This window comes from Ptiloglossa arizonensis, chromosome 8, assembly GCF_051014685.1.
Source record: "Ptiloglossa arizonensis isolate GNS036 chromosome 8, iyPtiAriz1_principal, whole genome shotgun sequence".
Classification (NCBI taxonomy): Eukaryota; Metazoa; Arthropoda; class Insecta; order Hymenoptera; family Colletidae; genus Ptiloglossa; species Ptiloglossa arizonensis.
Genome location: NC_135055.1, coordinates 5345478 through 5366618, shown reverse-complemented (window position 1 = coordinate 5366618; position 21141 = coordinate 5345478). Strand labels below are relative to the sequence as shown.

At 40.4% G+C, this 21141-nt stretch overlaps 2 protein-coding genes across 2 annotated transcripts; both read right to left on the bottom strand.

The window, feature by feature from the left end:
- Nucleotides 1-13361: 13361 nt before the first annotated feature.
- On the bottom strand, nt 13362-16503 carry Osi15 (DUF1676 domain-containing protein Osi15). Its single transcript, XM_076319095.1, has 3 exons — nt 16453-16503; nt 15978-16344; nt 13362-13696 (listed from the first exon to the last, which is right to left on the bottom strand). Exons 1-3 carry the CDS (start codon nt 16501-16503, stop codon nt 13362-13364), a joined length of 753 nt encoding a protein of 250 aa, XP_076175210.1.
- A 1975-nt stretch (nt 16504-18478) lies between these two features.
- Nucleotides 18479-20804, bottom strand: Osi14 (DUF1676 domain-containing protein Osi14). Its single transcript, XM_076319094.1, has 4 exons — nt 20579-20804; nt 20235-20420; nt 18771-19147; nt 18479-18712 (listed from the first exon to the last, which is right to left on the bottom strand). Exons 1-4 carry the CDS (start codon nt 20802-20804, stop codon nt 18479-18481), a joined length of 1023 nt encoding a protein of 340 aa, XP_076175209.1.
- Between the last annotated feature and the right edge of the window lie 337 nt (nt 20805-21141).

Genomic DNA, 21141 nt, shown 5'->3' with positions numbered 1-21141 from the left:
GCCGCGCCGCGCCGCGCCACGCCGCTCACGCCGCCCGAGAGGGAGCGTCAAATAGAGCGGAGAATTCGAATCTCTGTCGAATTCGCCCCGTTGCCAGAGACGAAAACAAAAAAAAAAGGATACAGGTCCACACCGGGGTCTAATGAGACCGAAGACCGTTCGTTTGATTTTAATGTCGCGATGCCGGAGCGAGGGCCAGGGTGGGGGTGGGGGGAGGATGTCCACGAGGACGCAACCGCGAATTCGCCGCGCACGGCACGCGACAACCGCGGGACTTTCTTCCATTATCGATTCCGTGTGCTCCAGAAACGACGATATACCGTCGCGAGCAACGACGAAGGACGCGTGCGTTCAGTTCAATCGCACCTGGGCCTCTCGGGGACCGATTGGACGTTTCACGAGTCGTTTCGAATCGCCCATTTGATGAGATACATCGTCGACGGCCCGTTCGGTGCTTCAACGAGGTGACTCGGTGAACCTTAAACGAGGTTGATGGAATTTTTGGTGTTCAACCGTGGGGAATTGATCGCATTGAGCATCGAATCGAGTTCGTTCGGTTGGAATAACGGAGAATGTGAAAATTTCCGAGATTTCTCGAGTTTTCTACAATTTGTTGAATTGGATTATTTGGTTCGCAGTGGTCTAGATACATTCGTGCTGGTTACGGTCAAGTAACACTGTGGTTTCGGCACCGAATGAAAGAAAGTTCCCGATTACAGGCGAATTTGAAAATTCGAGATTTTCCAACTTCTCCGAATTTCTTGGCACTGATTTATCGGGTTTCGTTACGGATGTGATCTGGACACATCCGTGCTAGATACAATAAAGATCGACCGTGATTTAGGTACGAATGAAAGAAAGTTCCTAATTTCAGGCGATACAGTTGAATGTAATCTCGTACACGATGTTTCCACGAGAAGACGTTGCAATTTCCCTTAAATTGCCCAAGCTTTGTGAATTAAATTCATTACACCTCGTTACAGTCGCGATCTAGCTACATCCGTGCCAGTTATAATCAAGTTTCACTGTAGTGCAGGCCCCGAAAGAAAGTTCCCGATTCGACCGGATAATCGAAAAGTAACTCAAAATTGATGTTCTTTCGACAAATTTCCCGATATTCTTCAAACATTCCCAAACCTTGCGAATGACAAAAATCGTGCTCAAAATGTTCCATTTCGTAAGAATCACAAAATGGTTGTCCAACTGTGATTTAGGCTTCGATGAAAGATTATGATTCGTTCCAGACACGATCCAGCTGTATTGGTGCCAGTTGCGGTCAACATCGAGCACGATTTCCATATCGACGATAGTTCTCGGTTTGGAGAAATATTGCGCTCAAATTGGTCGTATTTGGATGAAATTCATGTAAATCTCCGATCAATGGCGACCTGTTGGGAACCACTTTCCATCTCGACGACGAAATCGAGTAGGCTGGAACGAACGCGGCGACGTCTTATCGAAATCCGGGATTCAGGCTCCCGTAGCGGAAAAGCTCGCCGGGTTCCGCGAAACCGCCCGGGGCAAGCATTATTTCCCTCGGCTGAGCGAAACGAGACGGAGGCCTACTTTAAATTAGCCCAGTTAGCTCGCCGGGAGATCGGATTTTCGCGCGCCACGCTCGAACGACGGCGCTTCAGACGGATCTGACGGCGAGAAAGTGCGCGGCCAATTTTCACGGACGCGGCGGGAGAAGCTCGAGAACCGAGCCTAACGCCGCGTTCGCGCTTCGAGGATCCGCGCGACGACGCGCGGATCCTGGACCAATCGCGCCTCTTGCTCGATAAAGACTCGAATAACCGAGTGACCCTTAAATGCACGGTTTTCTTTTTCAGTTGCGAATAAAATTTAAAAAAAATTGAATCGACGAGTGAAAAAATGGTACAGGTCTAAAAATGATAAAAGAACGGGCTAATTTTGTGTACAAGCACAAACAAATTTGAATCGACGAGTGAAAAAATGGTACAGGTCCAAAAATGATGAAAGAACGGGATAATTTTGTGTACAAGCACAAATAAATTTGAATCGACGAGTAAAAAAATGGAACAGGTCCAAAATGATAGAAGAACGATACAAGTACTAAATTAGTCATTTTAAAATAATTTCGAAATTATAGATAAAGATTCCAATAACCGACTGACCCTTAAATGCATGGTTTTGTTTTTAAGTTGCAAATAAAATTAAAAAAAAATTGAATCGACGAGTAAAAAATTGGTACAGGTCCAAGAATTGTAAAAGAACGGGCTAATTTTGTGTACAAGCACAAAACAATTTGAATCGACGAGTAAAAAAACAGTACACGTTCGAAATGATAAGAGAACGATACAAGTACCAAATTAGTCATTATTAAAATAATTTCGAAATTACAGATGAAGATTCCAATAACCGACTGACCCTTAAATGCATGGTTTTGTTTTTAAGATGCAAATAAAATAAAAAAAAAATTTGAATCGACAAGTAAAAAATTGGTACAAATCCAAAATTATAAAAGATAGGTATAAGTTCAAAATCGAAACTAAATGTAAAGATTCGAATAACTTACTGACCCTTAAATGCATGGTTTTGTTTTTAAGATGTAAATAAAATAAAAAAAAGATTTGAATCGACAAGTAAAAAATTACTTGTGATTTTACATGAAACTACATGTAAAATACATAGAAGTACACATTAGGATTAAAAGAAGAAATTGTCGATTTAATTGTTTTCATCGTTACAATAAAATTTAAGTTGACGAAATTATGTTGCAAAAATACGACATTGGCTGAAAAACATGTTGGTAGTGTTTAATAATTAATATGTTGCGGTACGCCAACTATATGGAATTAAAGATTAATCCTTAAGCTGCAGACGATTTTTTCAATTCCCTGCTCGAAATCTTGGGAAATTTTTATTTGTTATTTTGATTCGTAACAGTGATTGTATTAATAATATATAAAAGGAAAATTTAAGAAAAATTAAAACATTTTTTGATTTCCTATAAAGGATAAGATCGGACGGATTGGGCAACCGAAAGAGATTATTTTACATATAAAAGTAAATCGAAAAAAAAGAATAACATTTTCTTATTCGAGGCCTCATTTTTGAGAAAATTGAGTTGGAAAATTGTATCAAGTGCGGGTGCATTTGATCATCTTTGGGCTTAAATATGAACTAATAAATAAGAAACTCCAATCTCTTGATAAGTACTAATAATACGTATATTAGAAGAATTACTTTATTTGCTTTATTAGAAAGGAAGTATGTGTACAGAACTGATTAAATAGGGAGATAATGGAGTATGTGCGTACTCATATAGATTCTATTTAATTCTTGAACTTGATTTTCTTGAAAACAAGGCCTTGAATAAAAAAATGTTATTTTCTTTTTCCAATTTACTTTTAATTACAGGATAATTTTCCAGTTATACCATCCGTTTGGCCTCACTTTGTGATAAATTTTAAAGCTACTTTAATTAAAATTGATTCGACCCATTCAAGCAATCCCATAGTGTGTAAATATTTATTTAAAACTATTTTCAGTGACACAAAACATGTATAATAATTATTAAATATAACATTTTTCAATTTAACTTAACCTTTGAATATTAAGTGGCATTATTGATATATGCCATGTTTTCACTTTTGTCGCGAACAACGCATTATCCGTTTGTACTAAAATAACGATTACGGTCAATACGTTGCCAATAACGTACTATACAATTTATTAAAAATAAACATATAACGCTTTTATCAAACCATTAATTCATATAAATCAAATTAATTAAAAGTTTTGATTACTGGATTTACATTGAACTACATTTACCTCGCGAATTTTAATGAAATATTATAGCAATAAAACGAATAATATATACGGTAATTTTTTGTCATGCTTATGCTAATTTTTAGAATGTATACGAGCTTATCTTGAAACGGGCCTCTGACTAAATTTGAAACGTTGATGGGGAATAAACATGTTTCTCGTCTTGTACATACAGCCAGAATATCTATATTAAGAATCTTTCATTCTACTAAACCATTTAAATCTTGCTTGGTGAACTCAGATCCTATTACTGGAATATTTCAGACACCTTCTTCAACACCATTTCACACTGAAGTACCATAACCTAACTCTCACTCATCTCCTTTTTTCGTCTATTTGAACACTGTACTTATCTTCTGATGTGTTTAGAGACCTCGTTCCATTTACTAGAATAATTATGTTCCTTTTAGCTTTGATTGCCATAGGGCGATAGGATATTTTCTTCATTGAAGCCAACCATAGTCTTCTTTTCGTCGTTAAGATCAACGAAGAACTTTCTCAAGGATACATTCATCTTTATACCGTGTTATTTATTTGGTTCCTAGTTTTAACGAGAGTCTATATTCTTTGAAAGAAATCTACAAATAGTAGACATATACAAATGTCGAGTTATATTACACATTAACAAAAGTGACGTGGAAAGATTAATTTTAAATCACTCGTAACTAAACAAGAAATTCGCTCAAAGAGAAGAGAAACTCGAAATATTCCCAAACAGCAAATTTGTTCTTTCGCCTCAAATTTGTAATATTCTTCACGATAAATGATTACCAATTTCTAACCTCAAAACAGAAAAATAAATTTTCTCGGTAAAATCGTTCGAAAAATAATAATAGATCGTTAAATCCCACTGTTGATAATAATCTGTCTATACGGTATATGAAGATTGTCAAAGTCGTGCTTGTTGCGAGCAAAAATCAAGTTCGACAAACATTAATAATTGTGACTCTGTCCATCGAACTCTCCGGTTACTCGCAGCAATTATTTCTTCCATTTTTACCTACATATTTATATACAAGTTTCGCGGGAATTCCAGGCTACGCATTCCTTGGAAATTGCATTTAATTCGCCGACGAAGACGCGGCGCAATTTTCAAGCAATAAATTCTCCAGCGTGAACGGCGCATTAGGCTCGCGTGGTATTTCGTATGGCCGAGACGATGCGCTCGCATGGTCGGCTAGCAGGTGTGTCGGAAAAGAGCGGATTAGCCTTCTTCTCGAAGCATCTATTTCGCGACTTGTTACTTCCTTTTACCGCAACGCCTTCCTTTCGTTAATAATCGTACGATCTCCGGCGAGCTGCTCCTGTTTCACGAAGCGATCCGGCGCATAGTCGGCCATTCGCTTCGAGATGCGTTCACAGCCATCGTTGACCACCAAAATACGAACGTTTTGCCTCCCAACTGTCCTAAACTAGATGTTCTGAAATTGGACAAGGTTAACGTACCTTATTTAAATATATAAAGAAATGGTCAATATTGCAAGGGTAGATTTTCTAAATAATGGCTGTCAAGGTTAGCATTTAATCATGGTTGTTATAGATAGTTTAAAATATTTTAAAGAATGAAACTAGGCTGAAAGTGAACCATATTCAGTAGACTGGATGTAGACCAATCAAATGAGGATGAAGGATAAATACTGGCTACTTGGTTTAAATGTATAAAGAAATGGTCAATATTGCAAGGGTAGATTTTCTAAATAATGGCTGTCAAGGTTAGCATTTAATCATGGTTGTTATAGATAGTTTAAAATATTTTAAAGAATGAAATTAGACTGAAAGTGAACCATATTCAGTAGACTGGATGTAGATCAATCAAATGAGGATGAAGGATAAATACTGGTTACCTGGTTTAAATATAAAAAGAAATGGTTATTGCCCATTTCAGGGGTAGAATTTCTAAATAATGGCTGTCAACGTTAGCATTTAATCATGGTTGTTATATATAGTCTAAAATATTTTAAAGAATGAAACTAGGCTGAAAGTGAACCATATTCAGTAGACTGGATGTAGACCAATCAAATGAGGATGAAGGATAAATACTGGCTACCTGGTTTAAATGTATAAAGAAATGGTCAATATTGCAAGGGTAGAATTTCTAAATAATGGCTGTCAAGGTTAGCATTTAATCATGGTTGTTATATATAGTTTAAATATTTAAAAAAAATAAAATTAGACTGAAAGTGAACTATATTCAGTAGATTGAATGCAGACCAATCAAATGAGGATGAAGGATAAATACTGGTTATCTGGTTTAAATATAAAAAGAAATGGTTATTGCCCATTTCAGGGGTAGAATTTCTAAATAATGACTGTCAAGGTTAGCATTTGATTATGGTTGGTATATATACTTCAAATATTTAAAAACAATAAAATTAGACTGAAAGTGAACCATATTCAGTAGACTGGATGTAGACCAATCAAATGAAGATGAAGGATAAATACTGGCTACCTGGTTTAAATATAAAAAGAAATGGTTATTGCCCATTTCAGGGGTAGAATTTCTAAATAATGGCTGTCAAGGTTAGCATTTAATCACGGTTGCTGTATATAGTTCAGAATATTCTAAAGAGGGTCTGAATGTAAACTGAAAGGATCAAATGATGATGAGAGATAAATACTGATTACTGAAATGTATCGGTCGGCCAATTTAGAGAAAATTGTTTTCTCAATTCTTATGGAATTATCAATTAAAACTTAGCAGTCGGCGTAAAAGATTCTAGTACTCAACTTACTTTGAATTTAATAGTAGACTTTTTGTACTGTTGGAGGGAGAATCTAGAAAAAGTAAACAATATAAAAAAACATTGAAAATCTATTTATTTCAACGGATAAAATCATAAAAAGCATTAGTACTTTTAAAACGAAGAAGTTATATAGGTGCATATCTCATTGAGTGTACAATTTTATATTTTTAAACAAGCTCTTAAATTAGGAAGCCTCGTAACAAATTTAATTCACGTACGGATAAAACTTCTTAATAAAAAATAAATAATAACACTAAAAGTAAAAGAAATAATAATGGTAAGATTGCAAGGATTAAACGTAACAAAAATTATAATAAGATTGTAAAGATTAAAACTAAAAAATAATAATAGTAAGAATGTAAGGATTAAAAATAAGAAAATAATAATAATAAGATTGCATGGATTAAAAATAACAAAAATAATGAACAGATTGTAAAGATTAAAACTAAAAAATAATACCAGTAAGAATGTAAGGATTAAAAATAAGAAAATAATAATAATAAGGTTGCATGGATTAAAAATAACAAAAGTAATAAACAGATTGTAAAGATTAAAAGTAAAAACGAAAAAATAATAATAATAAGATTGTAAGGATTAAAAATAACAAAAATAATAATAATAATAAGACGGTAAAGATTCTCTTTTATTCGCACTTTTAACTCCATACAGAATTTGTTAAAAAATTTGTTAGCTGAAAATAGGATATCGTGTTTCCAGTTAACGATGGTTGGAGAATATGTTTATTCCGTTTCTTATCCCCTGAGAAAGAATGCACCAGATTCGAATGGATATCCAGCGATCCCCGTGGCACGCCTTTCCAATCGGCCGATTCGATCGATACGAGTAGAATCGTGCCGCAAGTGAAACGTGAATGGGTGTTCCTCTCGTTCCCCATAACTGTTCCCCGTATACTGTTACTATCCTTCGTGTGTATGCGGCGCGTAACCCGACCGAGCGTATCGAGCGCGGCCGAATTTTGCGGCCCGATCCTCCGTCAATGGCGCGCCGATTCCAGGACCGAACGTCGAACGTCCTCGCGCGACACGGGACGTCAATGACTCGGCGGCGTCAACGGCCACTCCGCTTTCCAGGCGGCGAAAGCGAAAATTAAAACGGAACATGAGCAACTCCTCGTGGCCGATTTGCAATTTTTTTTCATTTTTTATTTATTTAACTAGCGTTTGTTGTACAATACACGTGGTGGTGTGCACGCGAGGCACGAGTACAGATGCGAGAAAATGGAGTATGCGAGGTGGGGCTCCGAATCTAACCTCGAAAATGTGCACCAAAATGAATGAAAGATTCACAGAGCGAAGCGTACGGTAGAAGTTAATTTACCTGGAGAAATTACATGCGTGAAAATAGAGTGTACAATGTGAGACACAGTTGAAATGGAGTTTCGAAACCTAACCTCCCTAAAAATGGAGAAAGATACACAAAGTGAAGTATACAGTTATAGTTTATTCACTAGGAGGAATGAAATATCAGAAAATAAAATACACGTAGGAGCCAAGTATGGTTGGAATACAGTCTCTAAGTCTAACCTCAAAAAAGTGCACAAAAAAGAAGAGATACAGTGGTAAATATATAAGAGTATTACTTTGTTTGTTGTAAGAAACAAGAAGAAAATAGAGCGTGTAAAATGGGATGCAAACGTGCTGTCTTTAAATTTCACACCAGAACTATATCCAAAAATGAAGAAAAGTCTCTAAACCTAACCTCAAATAGATACATACAAAAATAAAAGACATACTGATGTAAATACATCAGTTTCAGTGTCGTCCTTGGAGAATAACAGCCTCGCTTATTTAAGAACGTTTCTACTGTCGTTTGTGATCCCCCACAATCATTTTATAGGTTAAAAATCCATGTGAAAGATATTCGGTGCACTCGTGGAGTTTCATAAGTGTCCTTAATTCGTTCGTGGACATTTCTCCGACGATCGACCGTGGAGTGATATAACAGAAACACAGAGGGATTCTGTCGTCGGAATCGTTGATTCGCGTCGAAGTCCTAATCGATTCACCCGGTATCCAGGTTAACCGCGACAGGGCTTTCAGCTTCGTAGAAACTAACACGGAAACCAGAAAAACAACGAGCCGACGGAAACGTCCATTCAGCCGCGACCTCCGATTTTACGCGACTGTCCCTGTCTGCGCCGCAATCAGGCCAGCCAACGTTCCGAGCTATCCAGCTTTTTCCGTCGATTTTTGCTCTCGTTCGTTCGCGGATCCTACGTATTACACATTCGAAACGTCGAATGTAATTGCACGGCATTAGGCGATCGAGTCAACCGGTCCGTCCACGGCACCAGTGGTTAGCCCATTTTCTGCCGTGAAAATTGACACGACACAGTGAGAAAGTTGCATTCGTCGATCGATTTGCGAGAGTTCCCCCGAAGACCGAAGAAAACGCGTCAATCGTTTCGCCGTGAAGAACAGATGGTGTGCGCGATTCGGGAGAATGTATTGCAGGGAGAAGGAAAGATCTCTTTTGGAAAGAAACGCGAGTCGTGTTAGTTCGTTGGTTTGTAAAATCAATTGGTAGTTTCAGATTTCGATGAAACTTTGCACAGTAGTGCAACAGCACTTTGCACAGCACTTTGTACAGAGTACTGAAAAATATTCGACGTATATTATATTTTTTTGTTGGTAAAATCAATTGGTAGTTTCAGATTTCGATGAAACTTTGCACAGGGATGGAATACTGAAAAATATTCGACGTATATTATATTTTTTTGTTGGTAAAATCAATTGGTAGTTTCAGATTTCGATGAAACTTTGCACAGGGATGGAGTACTGAAAAATATTCGACGTGTATTATATGTTTTTGTTGGGAAAAGGGATGAAAATTACCTTCAAACTTGTGTATCGAATTATATATCCGGTACGAAAAGATATCACAAGGTATGAATATAAATTTTAAAAAGTGGTTTAAAAATTTTTAAAAGGTGGTATCTGTGGAGCCAATGAGATTGTATACAAATCTCTGATTGACTACAGTGGGGCTACCTATGGTTTCGAGGAATTTTTACTCGTGTCGTGTGGTCATCAATTAAGAACCTTCTTTGTATGTAACATTTATTCTATCTTCGTTAAGTTTTTATAACATTGAATAACTTGATTCGCAAACTTGAGTTTGAGTACCCTTTGTATACGAAAGATAAGTGTCTGATATTTTTCAATGTTTTATCCGTGTGTCGATTGTCAATTAAATAATGGTTTTTGTGAATATAAATTTTTCGATATTCTCCATATTCTACTTCTACTTGGTACTTTTTGAAAATGATCTAAGGCCTACATTCGATTAAGATTGATCGAAAATTACACTAACCCTGTCCACATTTTTCTTACTCGTGCAATAATATTCCTTTATCTCGAAACTGAACTTCCTTTCTACTCAAAATACTACACACCGCCTCGTTGAGAACGAAGGGCGGTGGAGTGTCTGACCAAAACGACTCGTTCTACTGCGTTTTCATTACGCGAAGTTCTTGCAGAGTTTCCATTATACAGGGCGATCTACAAGTACCGCTACAATACTAAAGGTAATTCTATATGCAAAAATTAATCATAAGCATGAAATAAAATTTGTTTGATATGACTACCAAAAATTCCAATTCAACTGTACCTACTTTCAATACAAGCAGTCACCGACTGTATTAACGTAATTAATATCTTCATTTACAAAGTACCGTGAGCATTACGATTTTTCTTATTTTGAGTATAGTCTTTGCATTTATTTCCTATGTATTAAATTTATTTCTTTTATTTTATTCTTTCCATTTATTTCCTATATATTAAACTTATTTATTTTGGATATTTGTTTTTGCATTATTTCCTATGTATTAAATTTATTTATTTTATATTATTCTTTCCATTTATTTCCTATATATTAAACTTATTTATTTTGGATATTTTTTTTGCATTATTTCCTATGTATTAAATTTACTTATTTTATATTATTCTTTCCATTTATTCCTGTATAGTAAATTTATTTATTTTATTTCATTCTTTCCATTTATTTTCTATATATTGAACTTATTTATTTCGGGTCCTTTTTTTGCATTATATCCTATGTATTAAATTTCTTTATTTTATATTATTCTTTCCATTTATTCCTGTACAGTAAATTTATTTATTTTATACTATTCTTTCCATTTATTCCTGCATACTAAATTTATTTATTTTATATTATTCTATCCATTTATTTTCTGTATATTAAATTCATTATTTTATATTATTCTTTGCAGTCTTTCCCTACGTATTAAATTGCTATTATTTGCAATTGTTCAAAGTACAATTCATGGTCGAGGAGGCGAATTTCTCTCACAGAGGAAACATCACTCGGCGGCACTCTTTGTAGCTCCTCTCCAGTATATCTGTGCTCCAGAAATTAAAACAAAAAGCGTACGTCAGCCACGATGGTTTTTGCATCGAGACATCGTTTCCCATTCCGGACAACGTCCGTTAATTCAGCTAGTGTGTTAATGCTTCTGGAAACAGGCCTCCGAAACGCGTTCGCATGCATGCGGAATGGATTCTCGGATATCCAGGAGTTCATGGTCGTGTGCGTCCAGCCAGTTCACGCGTCTAATGTTCCCGCGACGCATCGCGCCTTCGTTCTGTGCGAACGCATCCGCGTTATCGAGCCGTGGGTCCGGTGAAACGAGAAAAAAATCGGGGTGCTGGAGGCCTCGTTGATTCGAGAACGAACATCCGTTACGCGCTCAAAATGCATCGCGCGCCTGTTCATACTTTCGCATACTTTTTAGGGTCAGAACGGACCAGAGTGCCGAACACCTGTACGAGTCGATGAACAAAAGGACCAAGCATTGTCTCGCGGGGCGTCGTTGACCCAGGCTTCATCGCTCGTGGATGCTGCAACGTCGAATCAAAGAGGCTACGAAGAGTTTTCAAGAGGTGCACCCACGATTAGGTTCGATCGTGGGAATTTCATTCGGAGACGGTATTTCGTTACAAAATTGAGATTGTTATCGTTAGAAATGGACAGTGTCCTTGGAAAGGATGTCTTTCCAGAAGTAAATTATCAAGTGAATCGTAGACCCAGAGAGATCGTAATCTTTAATTAACTGTGTATATGAATTAGACTTTCCACACTTGGCACGTCTAAATTCGTTAATCTGTACTTGGACTCTCGGTACACGAATCTGAACGTTTTCTACGCTGCAACGATCCTCGTCCCTCTGAACCAAGGACATCTACCTATTCGGAATAGTATTACTACAAACTCTAACACATTCCGGTGATATCCAATCTTCCTCGATGGCTTAAGAAAGAAATTCGGCAGATCTCGAAGGAGAGAAAGATTTTCAAAAATTCTCGAGAATTCGGAGAGTCCTCGGGGAACCATAAGGGAGAGTCTAATCTCGCTAGTCATTCATCGCACGGAGTTCCGCCGAGCGAGCGTCCTTCGGCGTCGTGCAGCTCTTGACGGTGATGTCCTCTCGATCGGTCTGTATATACCCGAGGTTTCTGCCCTACTCCAACCGCTCCAGGCGCTCAGCAAAACCACAACCGATCCCGTTATACTGTCCCCCCCACTCCTTGGAGTCAGCGATCGCGCGTGGAGAGCGAGAAAAAAGAGTGGGGGTCCACGTGGAGGCAACGACCCACTGACCTTGATCCACCGAGGGGGAAACAGAACCGGCCAATCGGCCGCTTCCCCCCACTCCTCGCGTCACAGTGACCCCGTTTCCTTCCTCTTCCTACTCCCCCCACCTGTTCGCTACTTCTCCCACCACCAGCTGCATTCTCTCCCGTCCGAGTCGCCTTCTATTTAGGTCGTTAGCCTTCTCCTCCGGCTCCGCGGGTAACCTGCTTATCCGCGTGATTATAGTTTTCGAATTATTTGTTTAATTATTTTCGGGGCTCTCTGTCACGTACGCGACACGTGGAGTGCCGAGAATCGACGGAGAGGAAAGTGCTCGATAAGCGGATGACACGTGGGAAGGGTATGGGGAATTAGATCCGCGAGGAGTTAGAAAGAATGCCATAAATTGCGTTCTCATGATAGTAATACTGTCAGTCGCAGGAAGTCCTGACCGATAGTGAAATTTTCCAGTTGCTGCATTCTTTCAAGGTCTTCATTATACAATAAATGTATATGTGAGCCACGGTAGATCGATGTACCGAGTGTTTTAATTGCAATAGAGGAAGATTTAGCATTTAAAATAACAAAGGGACAATTATCCGCGAGGAAAATGGGTGAGATTATGGAATATATTTCTTACTTCTGAATGTAGCGAGGGCACAGGATCGGGTGAACAGTCGAAGTTCCAAATCTTGGTATTAACGAAGAAATTCTTAGAGAAGTGATTTCATCTCAGACCTTCGATAGTGTCAGGAAATATGATTCTATCTTACCAGAATGTCCATCTGAAGAGCAATCAAGTGCTAACTATTGAAACAGGATTATGTTGCAAGAGAATGATCGTGACTCAAGAGGACACTCGAAGCAAAGCTGTTAATTCTAACTTTAGAGAGCTGGATCTTCAGTCTTATAGTTGGTGCGAGCAAACTGAAGAGTAACTAAACGATAACTATTGACAAATCATGTTGCAAATAGTTATTCCTGAAGAAGGAAATTCACATTACAGAGATGACACCAAAGGTACAATACATGGCCCAGCTGAAGCACAGTGGTCATTCGACATTGTTCCTGAACGATTGAAAGACTCTGGATTTGAATTGAAACACTTGATTGTACAAAAGACACGTCTTTATTTAACACGGCGAGTATAATAAAGGAGTCAATAAATAGAATGAAAGAATGAGGGGATGAAGAATGGCGAGGAATCGATCAAGGCATGTCCTGGTAAGGGTATTGCTCCGGACCAAAGTCTGGCGCCCAGCCTCTGTAGGGTTGATTGACCTCTTCCTGGGACCTGTGCCACTGCTCGTGATGAATCTCGGGCTTCACTATACCGTAACTAACCCTGGCAGGGTATGGCGGAGACGGCGACAGCAGCGCCTTCAGGGCCACGGCACCCGACAGAAGAAGGGACATCAATCCAGCACCGAGACCCTTGATGCCTATCAAGCCTATCACTGTGATGACAATTGGGAGGACGATCATGGCCTTCAGTTTCAGGGCCAGCAGGAGCGGTAACAAGATCTTCTTCAGCTTGGTCCGCGCTGGAACGAAAGGGAAACATTTAATAACGTAAAAAATTGGATTCCACGTAGATTATTTACTACAACAATAATCTGAACACTCGATGTATCATCGTTGACGATCGAGTCAAAAGGAAACACTTCCCCGGATTTCTCCTTGTTGCTGAAAATATTTACTATTCATTCGTCATTCGACCCGATTTGAATTTCTTTTTAAAGTTACTCGGTCATCAATGGGCTCTTTCGCCCGCAATATTCGGTGACAATTACCGAAAGAGAAAAATACAAAATCCGATAGAAATAGAAATACGTTCACCGTCGGTAGTTTTAACGTTAATGAGAATCCACTCGTCCGAGACCACGGAATCTTATTTATTCATATCGGTTCGATTATGGTGACCACAGTACTCCCAACGACCGTTCAATGGATTAAGTGAAACGCGTGACGAAGATCGGTTTCGGTGGATGTGGAGAACTGGGATGAGCGAGGGGGTAGGGGGTTTCTAGGAGCGTCTAATGGCCACTTATCGGCGAGTCTACTTTCTTCGACATGTGGCACTCTCGTTCAAGGTCCTCGTTCGACGATGTGTTCTCTCGACGCCCGTCCCAGAAACCCGGAATCCCGACGGCGGCGTCCCACTTGGGCCCGCGGGCCCCCTGACGCCCCGCCCCGCGTCTCACCCGGCCCACCGCCCCCCTCCCGTCCCGCAGCGGCGTTCTCGCGGATACGGAAGAAGTGGGACGCGTCTCGGCGGCTTTCTATGCTCGAGACACGCTACTTTCTCCCCCTCTTCTCGTCTCTCTTCCTGTTTAGCGTCGTCTCGTCGAGACGCCTCGTTCGCGAGAAGAACGAGAGGGAGGGTAGAGGAGGTGGAGGAGGGGGGGACACGCGAAAAAGTCCTAAGGTAATTTAGCCGGACGAAAACAGGCCGCGAAAAAGAGGAACGGGCAGTGCCAGTCGGCTGGCGGTAGCCAATCGGAAACCGCGTCGCCGGAAGTGCCACTTTCCGGCCAATCGTTCCGCAGTATCGTGGCTCACTTACATTCGATTGGCACGGCTTTAGAAAGGCAAGGTGCTATAAGATCTCGCTCGCTGCGCGATCCATTCACAAGAGAGACCTGCGGGTTCAAGATCGAGAGACTCTTAGAGAGTCGTTGTGGCTTTTGGAAGTCTGGGGGACGTACATACTTGCGGAAGATCATGCACATATACAATTCTTATTAATACTGTTCCGGCACTATATGAAAGTGTACGTTTCGAGCACCGAAGGTGTTTTTTTTTTTCTCGAACGGTTCTCGGAGATCGAAATTTGTAGGTTAGAATGCTGTTTTCTTTTTTTCAGAGGAACGTTCGTTGGATTGGTAATGATTTTTAGAGACCACCTTTTTGTACTCTGTAACTGTTTTGTTATTGTTTCAAAGGATTCTTTTAGTGGTTTTGGATATGTTTTTTCTTTTTTATATGCGTAGACTGTTTGTGATAATTGAAAGGATAAATTGTTAGGATTTTGAGATTAACTTCGTGTTCGTCAATTCGTTCCTCCTTTTTTTGGACAATCTATTGTTTCCATACACGATATTTGGTTCTTGGTTTTTGATTTTTATAGTTTCAGTGTGGTTTTATATGAAAGAGATATTTTTGTTTTAGCATTGCTCTTATTTATCATTGTTAAATTTATGTTTATCGATTACCAGAGTAAAGAATTGTTATCGAAAAGAATCTAACCGTTGAATGGCTTAATTGGTAGTTTGTTAAATCAAATAGAAGAGAATAATGAGGTTTATAAAATGACAAACTACTGCTAAAAGGTTCCACGTGTCAAGACCTTTTCTGAATCAATGATGATTATAATGATCGTATGATTATAACGCTGTGTATAGTATTTAAGTCTATTTGAAGCCATAAAAGATCTTCTACGAATATACAGTTTGTTAAAAAGAACTTCTCGCACGAACAATACGATTCGTGATCCTTTTCATGAAAAATGTTTCAAGCCATTAATCAATTACAAATCGTCCCCTCTATAAACCATATCCTTCGTGAAACTTTACGTTTACAGACAAGTTTTCTAAATCATCCAAAAATAATCCAACCAGGGAGCTAAACATTTACCAAAAGGAACCTAATCTATCATCTATGATTGACCTAATCAAACATTAAGAATGATCCCTTGCCCAACAAAGATTATCTCTACAACTCTATCTCTGTTACCCTAAAGTACATCTTCAACCGAGACTCATCCCAAAATGAAGAATCTCCGCATGACCAATCAATTATCAATTTCTTCCCAAGTGTCCTCACCTTCAGAAGCCCCCGTTGTCAGTCCCCTAAGTTCCACCCCAACGTCCTTCTGTCCCAGAGCGCGACCAAAAACGTCAGCTGCGGACCCGTCGTTAGGTAGATGTACCTGGAGTCTACGAGTCCTCAGGAACTTCTCTATTCTGCTCACTAGGGGGTCTTCGCTGACCCTGCCAATCTCGGTGTCCTCGTCCACGTCCACCTTTTCCAGAGTCACCATGTCGCCGTAGATCCCAATACTGTCCTTTCGGTTCAGCTCGTCCATCGCTCTGGTCATCTTGGTCTCCATGAGTCCCATAACCGTTCCATCCTCAGCGGTGACAAACGTCGCCAGCGCAAAAACGATCAGTAATTTTCCGTACATCGTTGTCTATCGATCAGTAACGCGAGGTCGAGGCAACGATTTTGACTGTTTGCCCCCAGGGGCTATTTTTCTTTTATACGTCGGGCCCCGATCGTTGGTGGGGCCAGTTTGAACCATTTGGCAAGCGACGTGCAAGGACCGCGGTGTCGAGAATTTTAATACCATGGGTCTCTCCCCGTGGCATGCACGCCGACGCTGCTCTCGTGACGTAGCGTCTGTGTCGCTAGAAACTAATTTTCCTTTTACCTGGGATCACTTTCGAGCGATCGACCGAGGTGACAGTTTTCCCATTGAATTTCAGAGGCTGTTAGATTCGTCGTATGTGTGACATTGGAATTAGTGGCGTGTCAGGTTCGTTCGATTTTGGGGCACAGTGAGATCCAGAGAGGACGGGGGAGGGTACGGTAACCCTTTTCTAAATAACGCACGTGAATGTCAATGGCTGTGTTCACGGTTTCTCTCGATAGACTTAAAGTTACGCGATGACATTTCGTTGTACTGTCACGTGCAGTGTAATACTAGCGTAAGTTTTCGAAAGAGTTGTTCGTCCACCGAAATGGAAGAAAATGTTAGGAGTCAATGCACTTAAAAGTGTACTATGATTACACTCGCGTGATTCTCGTTTATTTTAAACCATGTTGATAAGGGAGTGTAGAACACTCTGGTTTTACTAAAAAGCACAGGAAAGATGACTTACAATACTTATAGACGTTACATTTTAACTTCAGGTTGTATAATTCTTCTTAGGTATAATCACTTTGGAGACGACTTTAAAATAATTAATATTGTTCATAATTTTGTAACATTATTTTGTTTCCTGTTTCAAAAGTGTACCCAAAGTTAATTATACCCTAGAACGATCATACAATCTCCTATTCGAAATGTAGTGTTAATAAGTAATTAAATTACTATCTAATTATTATTACTATTGTATTACTATTTACTACCATTTAATTATTTTTTACACATTTCTTCCTTTTCTATTCTTTCAGTAATTGACACCCAATTTTACATACACTTTCTCGAAGAGTGTTCAAAGATAATTGAAATTCGATCAAGGGGTTGTAAATCGTATCTTCTCCTAAAAAGAATTGTTGCGTAATTTTTTTACTCCAAGTAAAATTCCCCACAATAGCCGAAATGATTCTACTCCCGTGGACGTAGTAAATCGATCGAATTTCATCTTCGTTCGAATTGGAGAACCGAACCAGTTCACGAGACGCAACTAGAAAGCGATAAACCGTGACTCAGAGCGCGAAACAGTGTCGCGCATGGACACACAATGGGATCTCGTGCCGCGGAGGGAAGAATAAAAAGGGTGGAGTCCGTTCGGCAACCTACAATGCCTTCTTTGTCGCGCGCACAATGCCGCGTTTCCACAAAAAAAAAAGGTACGCGCGTGTTGTGGGCGACGACAATCGTCGTCGAGTTTCCACGTGTACCGTTCATCAATTGAAGTTGAACATCACCGATAAGTTTCTGACGAAAATTAGATTTCCGTGTCTGTTCGCGCGGCGCATGCAAAACCAACGTGCCCCGAATCTTGCACGCGTGGGGCAGGAGAGAAATGGAGCGTTCGCCGCAGAGTGGGGGTAACGCTGCGCAGGGAGCACTGAGCATGAAGTGGTGGGGGTAGCGCGCACGAAACGCAGGTATGCCCACGTCCGATCAGAATCGCATATGAGCCCATACCGATCGTCGCTCCGCGGCGTGATAAAGATGTCGATAATTTCGCGCCGCTGAAAACTAATCACGTACAACGTGTTTTCTATGCACCTGGGGCCCCAGTGGCCGGGACAGCGCATAAATAATTTCTTCAAATTAGAAATCGTGTCGCTACTTTCGACCACGACACCTGCGAGGGATTCACGGTAAGGGGTCCTTTTTCTCTAGTAATTTATTAATACAAAGGATTAATAATTCACGCGGTACATACGTAAACGGTCAAGGTTAAATCGATGACAACGTATAACCGTATACTTAATTTTACTTTCTTTGTTCGATCATTCGTTCCATTTTCAATGTATGCAATCTTGATACAGTGAAGACGTATTATTATTGTTGTATTAATCTAGAAGGTCCAGGTTAGGTCAAGGTTAGATACGTAAACTCTCAGAAGAGTATTACCAAACATAGTTTATCAATACAAACTGATAATTGTATAATTCACCGTGATGTATGAAATAGTAATGCAGTAGGTCTGGATCAGGTTTGAGTTAGACATTGCAGGGTAGAGTTTCATTGGAAATAATTTATTAATACAGAAGGTTACCAAATAATTTACATGGTATATAAATATTAATCTAGCAGTCGAGGGTGAGTCTGGTGGTCCTTTGAGGCTTGCCAGACTCGAGAGATATGGCCTCCAGGAGTCCTATGGATCCTCTGTCGTTGTTCACCACGAATCGTGGAGTCGAGTCCCTTTATTGGGCTTCGTTTGTGACGGGTACATGAGCGGCGTACGCCATCGATTGGGCGTCCATTTTTGCGTTTTCGATGTCGAAGCTTCGTTTGTAGTATCCTTGTTGGGGCACACCAGCCACAGAGCCGGCTGACCAGGCTGGGTTGGCATTGTCCGGCCATCCAAGGGTCGGCTGGGAGTTCTTGCTGAAGAAACTGGTGTTTCCTGAGCCGCCAAACAGTCTCTGGAATCCTAACACACCAGCCAGCAGGAGAGCGATTTTACCAACGAACAATGCCTTCAGGACTAAAAGACCCAGACCTCCGAGAAGAATTGGTACCAGGGCAAACAGTTTCAGTGCCACTGCAGCGACCACGGGTAGGACCATCTTCTTTATTTTACCACGACCTGGAAACGAAATATTGCTTGTTAAATGTACTCCTTTTGAGCAGCTGGTGACGTGTATGTAAAGATCAAAATTAGAACGAAGAGCTTGTCATTTGGAAAGTTCGTGTTAGAGGAATGAAGAGGTTTGTTAATCTTTGGAAAGTTGGGTAAATGAAGACTGAATCCTTCCTGGGATAAGTAGCTGTAGCGTACTCGATCTGGGGATGAAGAATAGAAAGACACTTGGGGAAATAGATTTGTTATTCTTTAGGAAAGTTGGTACATAGGATAAAGAATATATGGGTACTTAGGTGAGTGTATGAGTGAGAATTGGGGCAAACGAAGAACTTCAGTGTAATCGATGACGAAGAAGCAGAGAATATTTTCTGGAAAGCTGGTATTGTGTAGGTAAACAAAGTTACCTATTTAGAGTGGAAAAATCTGGGTATTTGATAACGCGAAAGTGAAGAACAGAATTGTTGCGAAACCAGAGATTCTCATTATCCATGACAACAAGTTGGTATTGAATTATTAAAGATCGAGATCTAGTTTAGAAGAAAATCTGGATATTTCACCACGTGGAAATGAAAAACAAAGGTCGCTCGGTCGAAGAGATCTGTCATCCTAACTCCTATCGAGTAAAGTCTTTTCAACCAAAGGCCAGGTTCTGGAACAGAAACCTAGAAATTCCATTTGAGAGGTTAAGGTAACTCGCGGTAACTTCTACACGAAAGGAAGACCCAGGTGTGCCAAGACCTAGACAAACGATCCAAGTGTAAATATCTCGAAGCGTATTTACATTCGTGTCTCGGCCGGCTAACCCTGAACTAGTGAATGAACGTTATCAGGACCCAACGTCCTTTTTCCATAGCGCGGAACAAGGCTTCAGAAGGAAAGGGAATCGGTAACCGAGCGAGGAACGAGTTTATCCGGAACAGGTTACGCGTATAGATATCACGAAGGTGAAAGGCTCGGTGAACAGTATATTCGTTCATGGCGGTGACGTTGCAGATCCGTGACGTTGTTCGCGTCGGGATATCGTCGGGGCAAGTGAGGAGTGATGTATTACGTAACGGGTGCGTCTCTATCATAGAAGATTGAAAGTTACCTTCGCCGAGTGCGCGTGAAATTGATCCCTCTTCGGGCATGCTCAGCTTCAGGCTGTGGGACTTCACGAAGGACATTGCCGATTCGTACAGCATGCTCACCAACTTCACAGCTCTATCGGAGGTGTCCCTGGGCAGTTCGTTCATGATGTCCAACTCGGTCTGCAGATCTTTGCCGTTGCGTTCCACTGAAATTAGCAATGGTACCCAATGACTGTCAACTTCTACATCAAGATTAGCGAGTCTTGCGACGAGAAATAGAAGAAAGTTGGAGATTCCACACTAGTACTTGTTCGTCCAAGTGATTTTAACTATCAAAACCACTTGGGGATCCACGTGAACTCACTCGGTGTATCCCGCACGAACTTTATCCCATCGATGATCTCGATGTCGTTGGACCTGGCCGCTCGGTTCAACGAGCTGACGGTCTTCACGAAAATGCAGCTGAACAGCGTGTTCTCTTGCTCAAAGCAATCGAGATCCCTGTTCGGTTGCAGGCTGTTCAAGTCCGTGGGCATGGGCACAGCCATCGTGGACGCCACCAAGAATCCCAGTATCGCCAACTTGTTCATCTTGCGAGTGTTTGTTCGAACTGGCACGAAACAGCGATAACACGGCGTAGACGATCGAGGAGAGACCTTGCTCGGAAAATTTTCGGGGCTAAGTGTGATGTGACCCTCCGTGGCGTCTATCTTTATAGGTGTTCACCAAGCAGGGGACCCTCCCCAATATCCCCACTCCGTCACGATGACGCGTATGACGACAAGGCCCACCGGTCTTCATCAGTGTTGCGTTGTCCACCTCCTCGCGGACCGAACTTTCTTCGATAATTTTTTAAACAAACGGTCGACCGACTCTTTCGTGAGTCGACGAAGGTGTCGTGGCTGGGCGGACCTTAGCCTAGGCAAT

What these genes read in the sequence shown, in the direction of transcription:
- Osi14 (XM_076319094.1), bottom strand. Translation starts at nt 20,804, where the DNA reads ATGAACAAGTTGGCGATACTGGGATTCTTGGTGGCGTCCACGATGGCT. An exon ending in GTTCGTGCGGGATACACCGA is followed by an intron (nt 20,421 to 20,578) that starts GTGAGTTCACGT and finishes TGCTAATTTCAG; the next exon opens with TGGAACGCAACGGCAAAGAT. An exon ending in ATGTACCCGTCACAAACGAA is followed by an intron (nt 18,713 to 18,770) that starts GCCCAATAAAGG and finishes GAGGATCCATAG; the next exon opens with GACTCCTGGAGGCCATATCT.
- Osi15 (XM_076319095.1), bottom strand. Translation starts at nt 16,503, where the DNA reads ATGGTATTAAAATTCTCGACACCGCGGTCCTTGCACGTCGCTTGCCAA. An exon ending in TGCACGTCGCTTGCCAAATG is followed by an intron (nt 16,345 to 16,452) that starts GTTCAAACTGGC and finishes ACTGATCGATAG; the next exon opens with ACAACGATGTACGGAAAATT. An exon ending in GACAACGGGGGCTTCTGAAG is followed by an intron (nt 13,697 to 15,977) that starts GTGAGGACACTT and finishes CTTTCGTTCCAG; the next exon opens with CGCGGACCAAGCTGAAGAAG.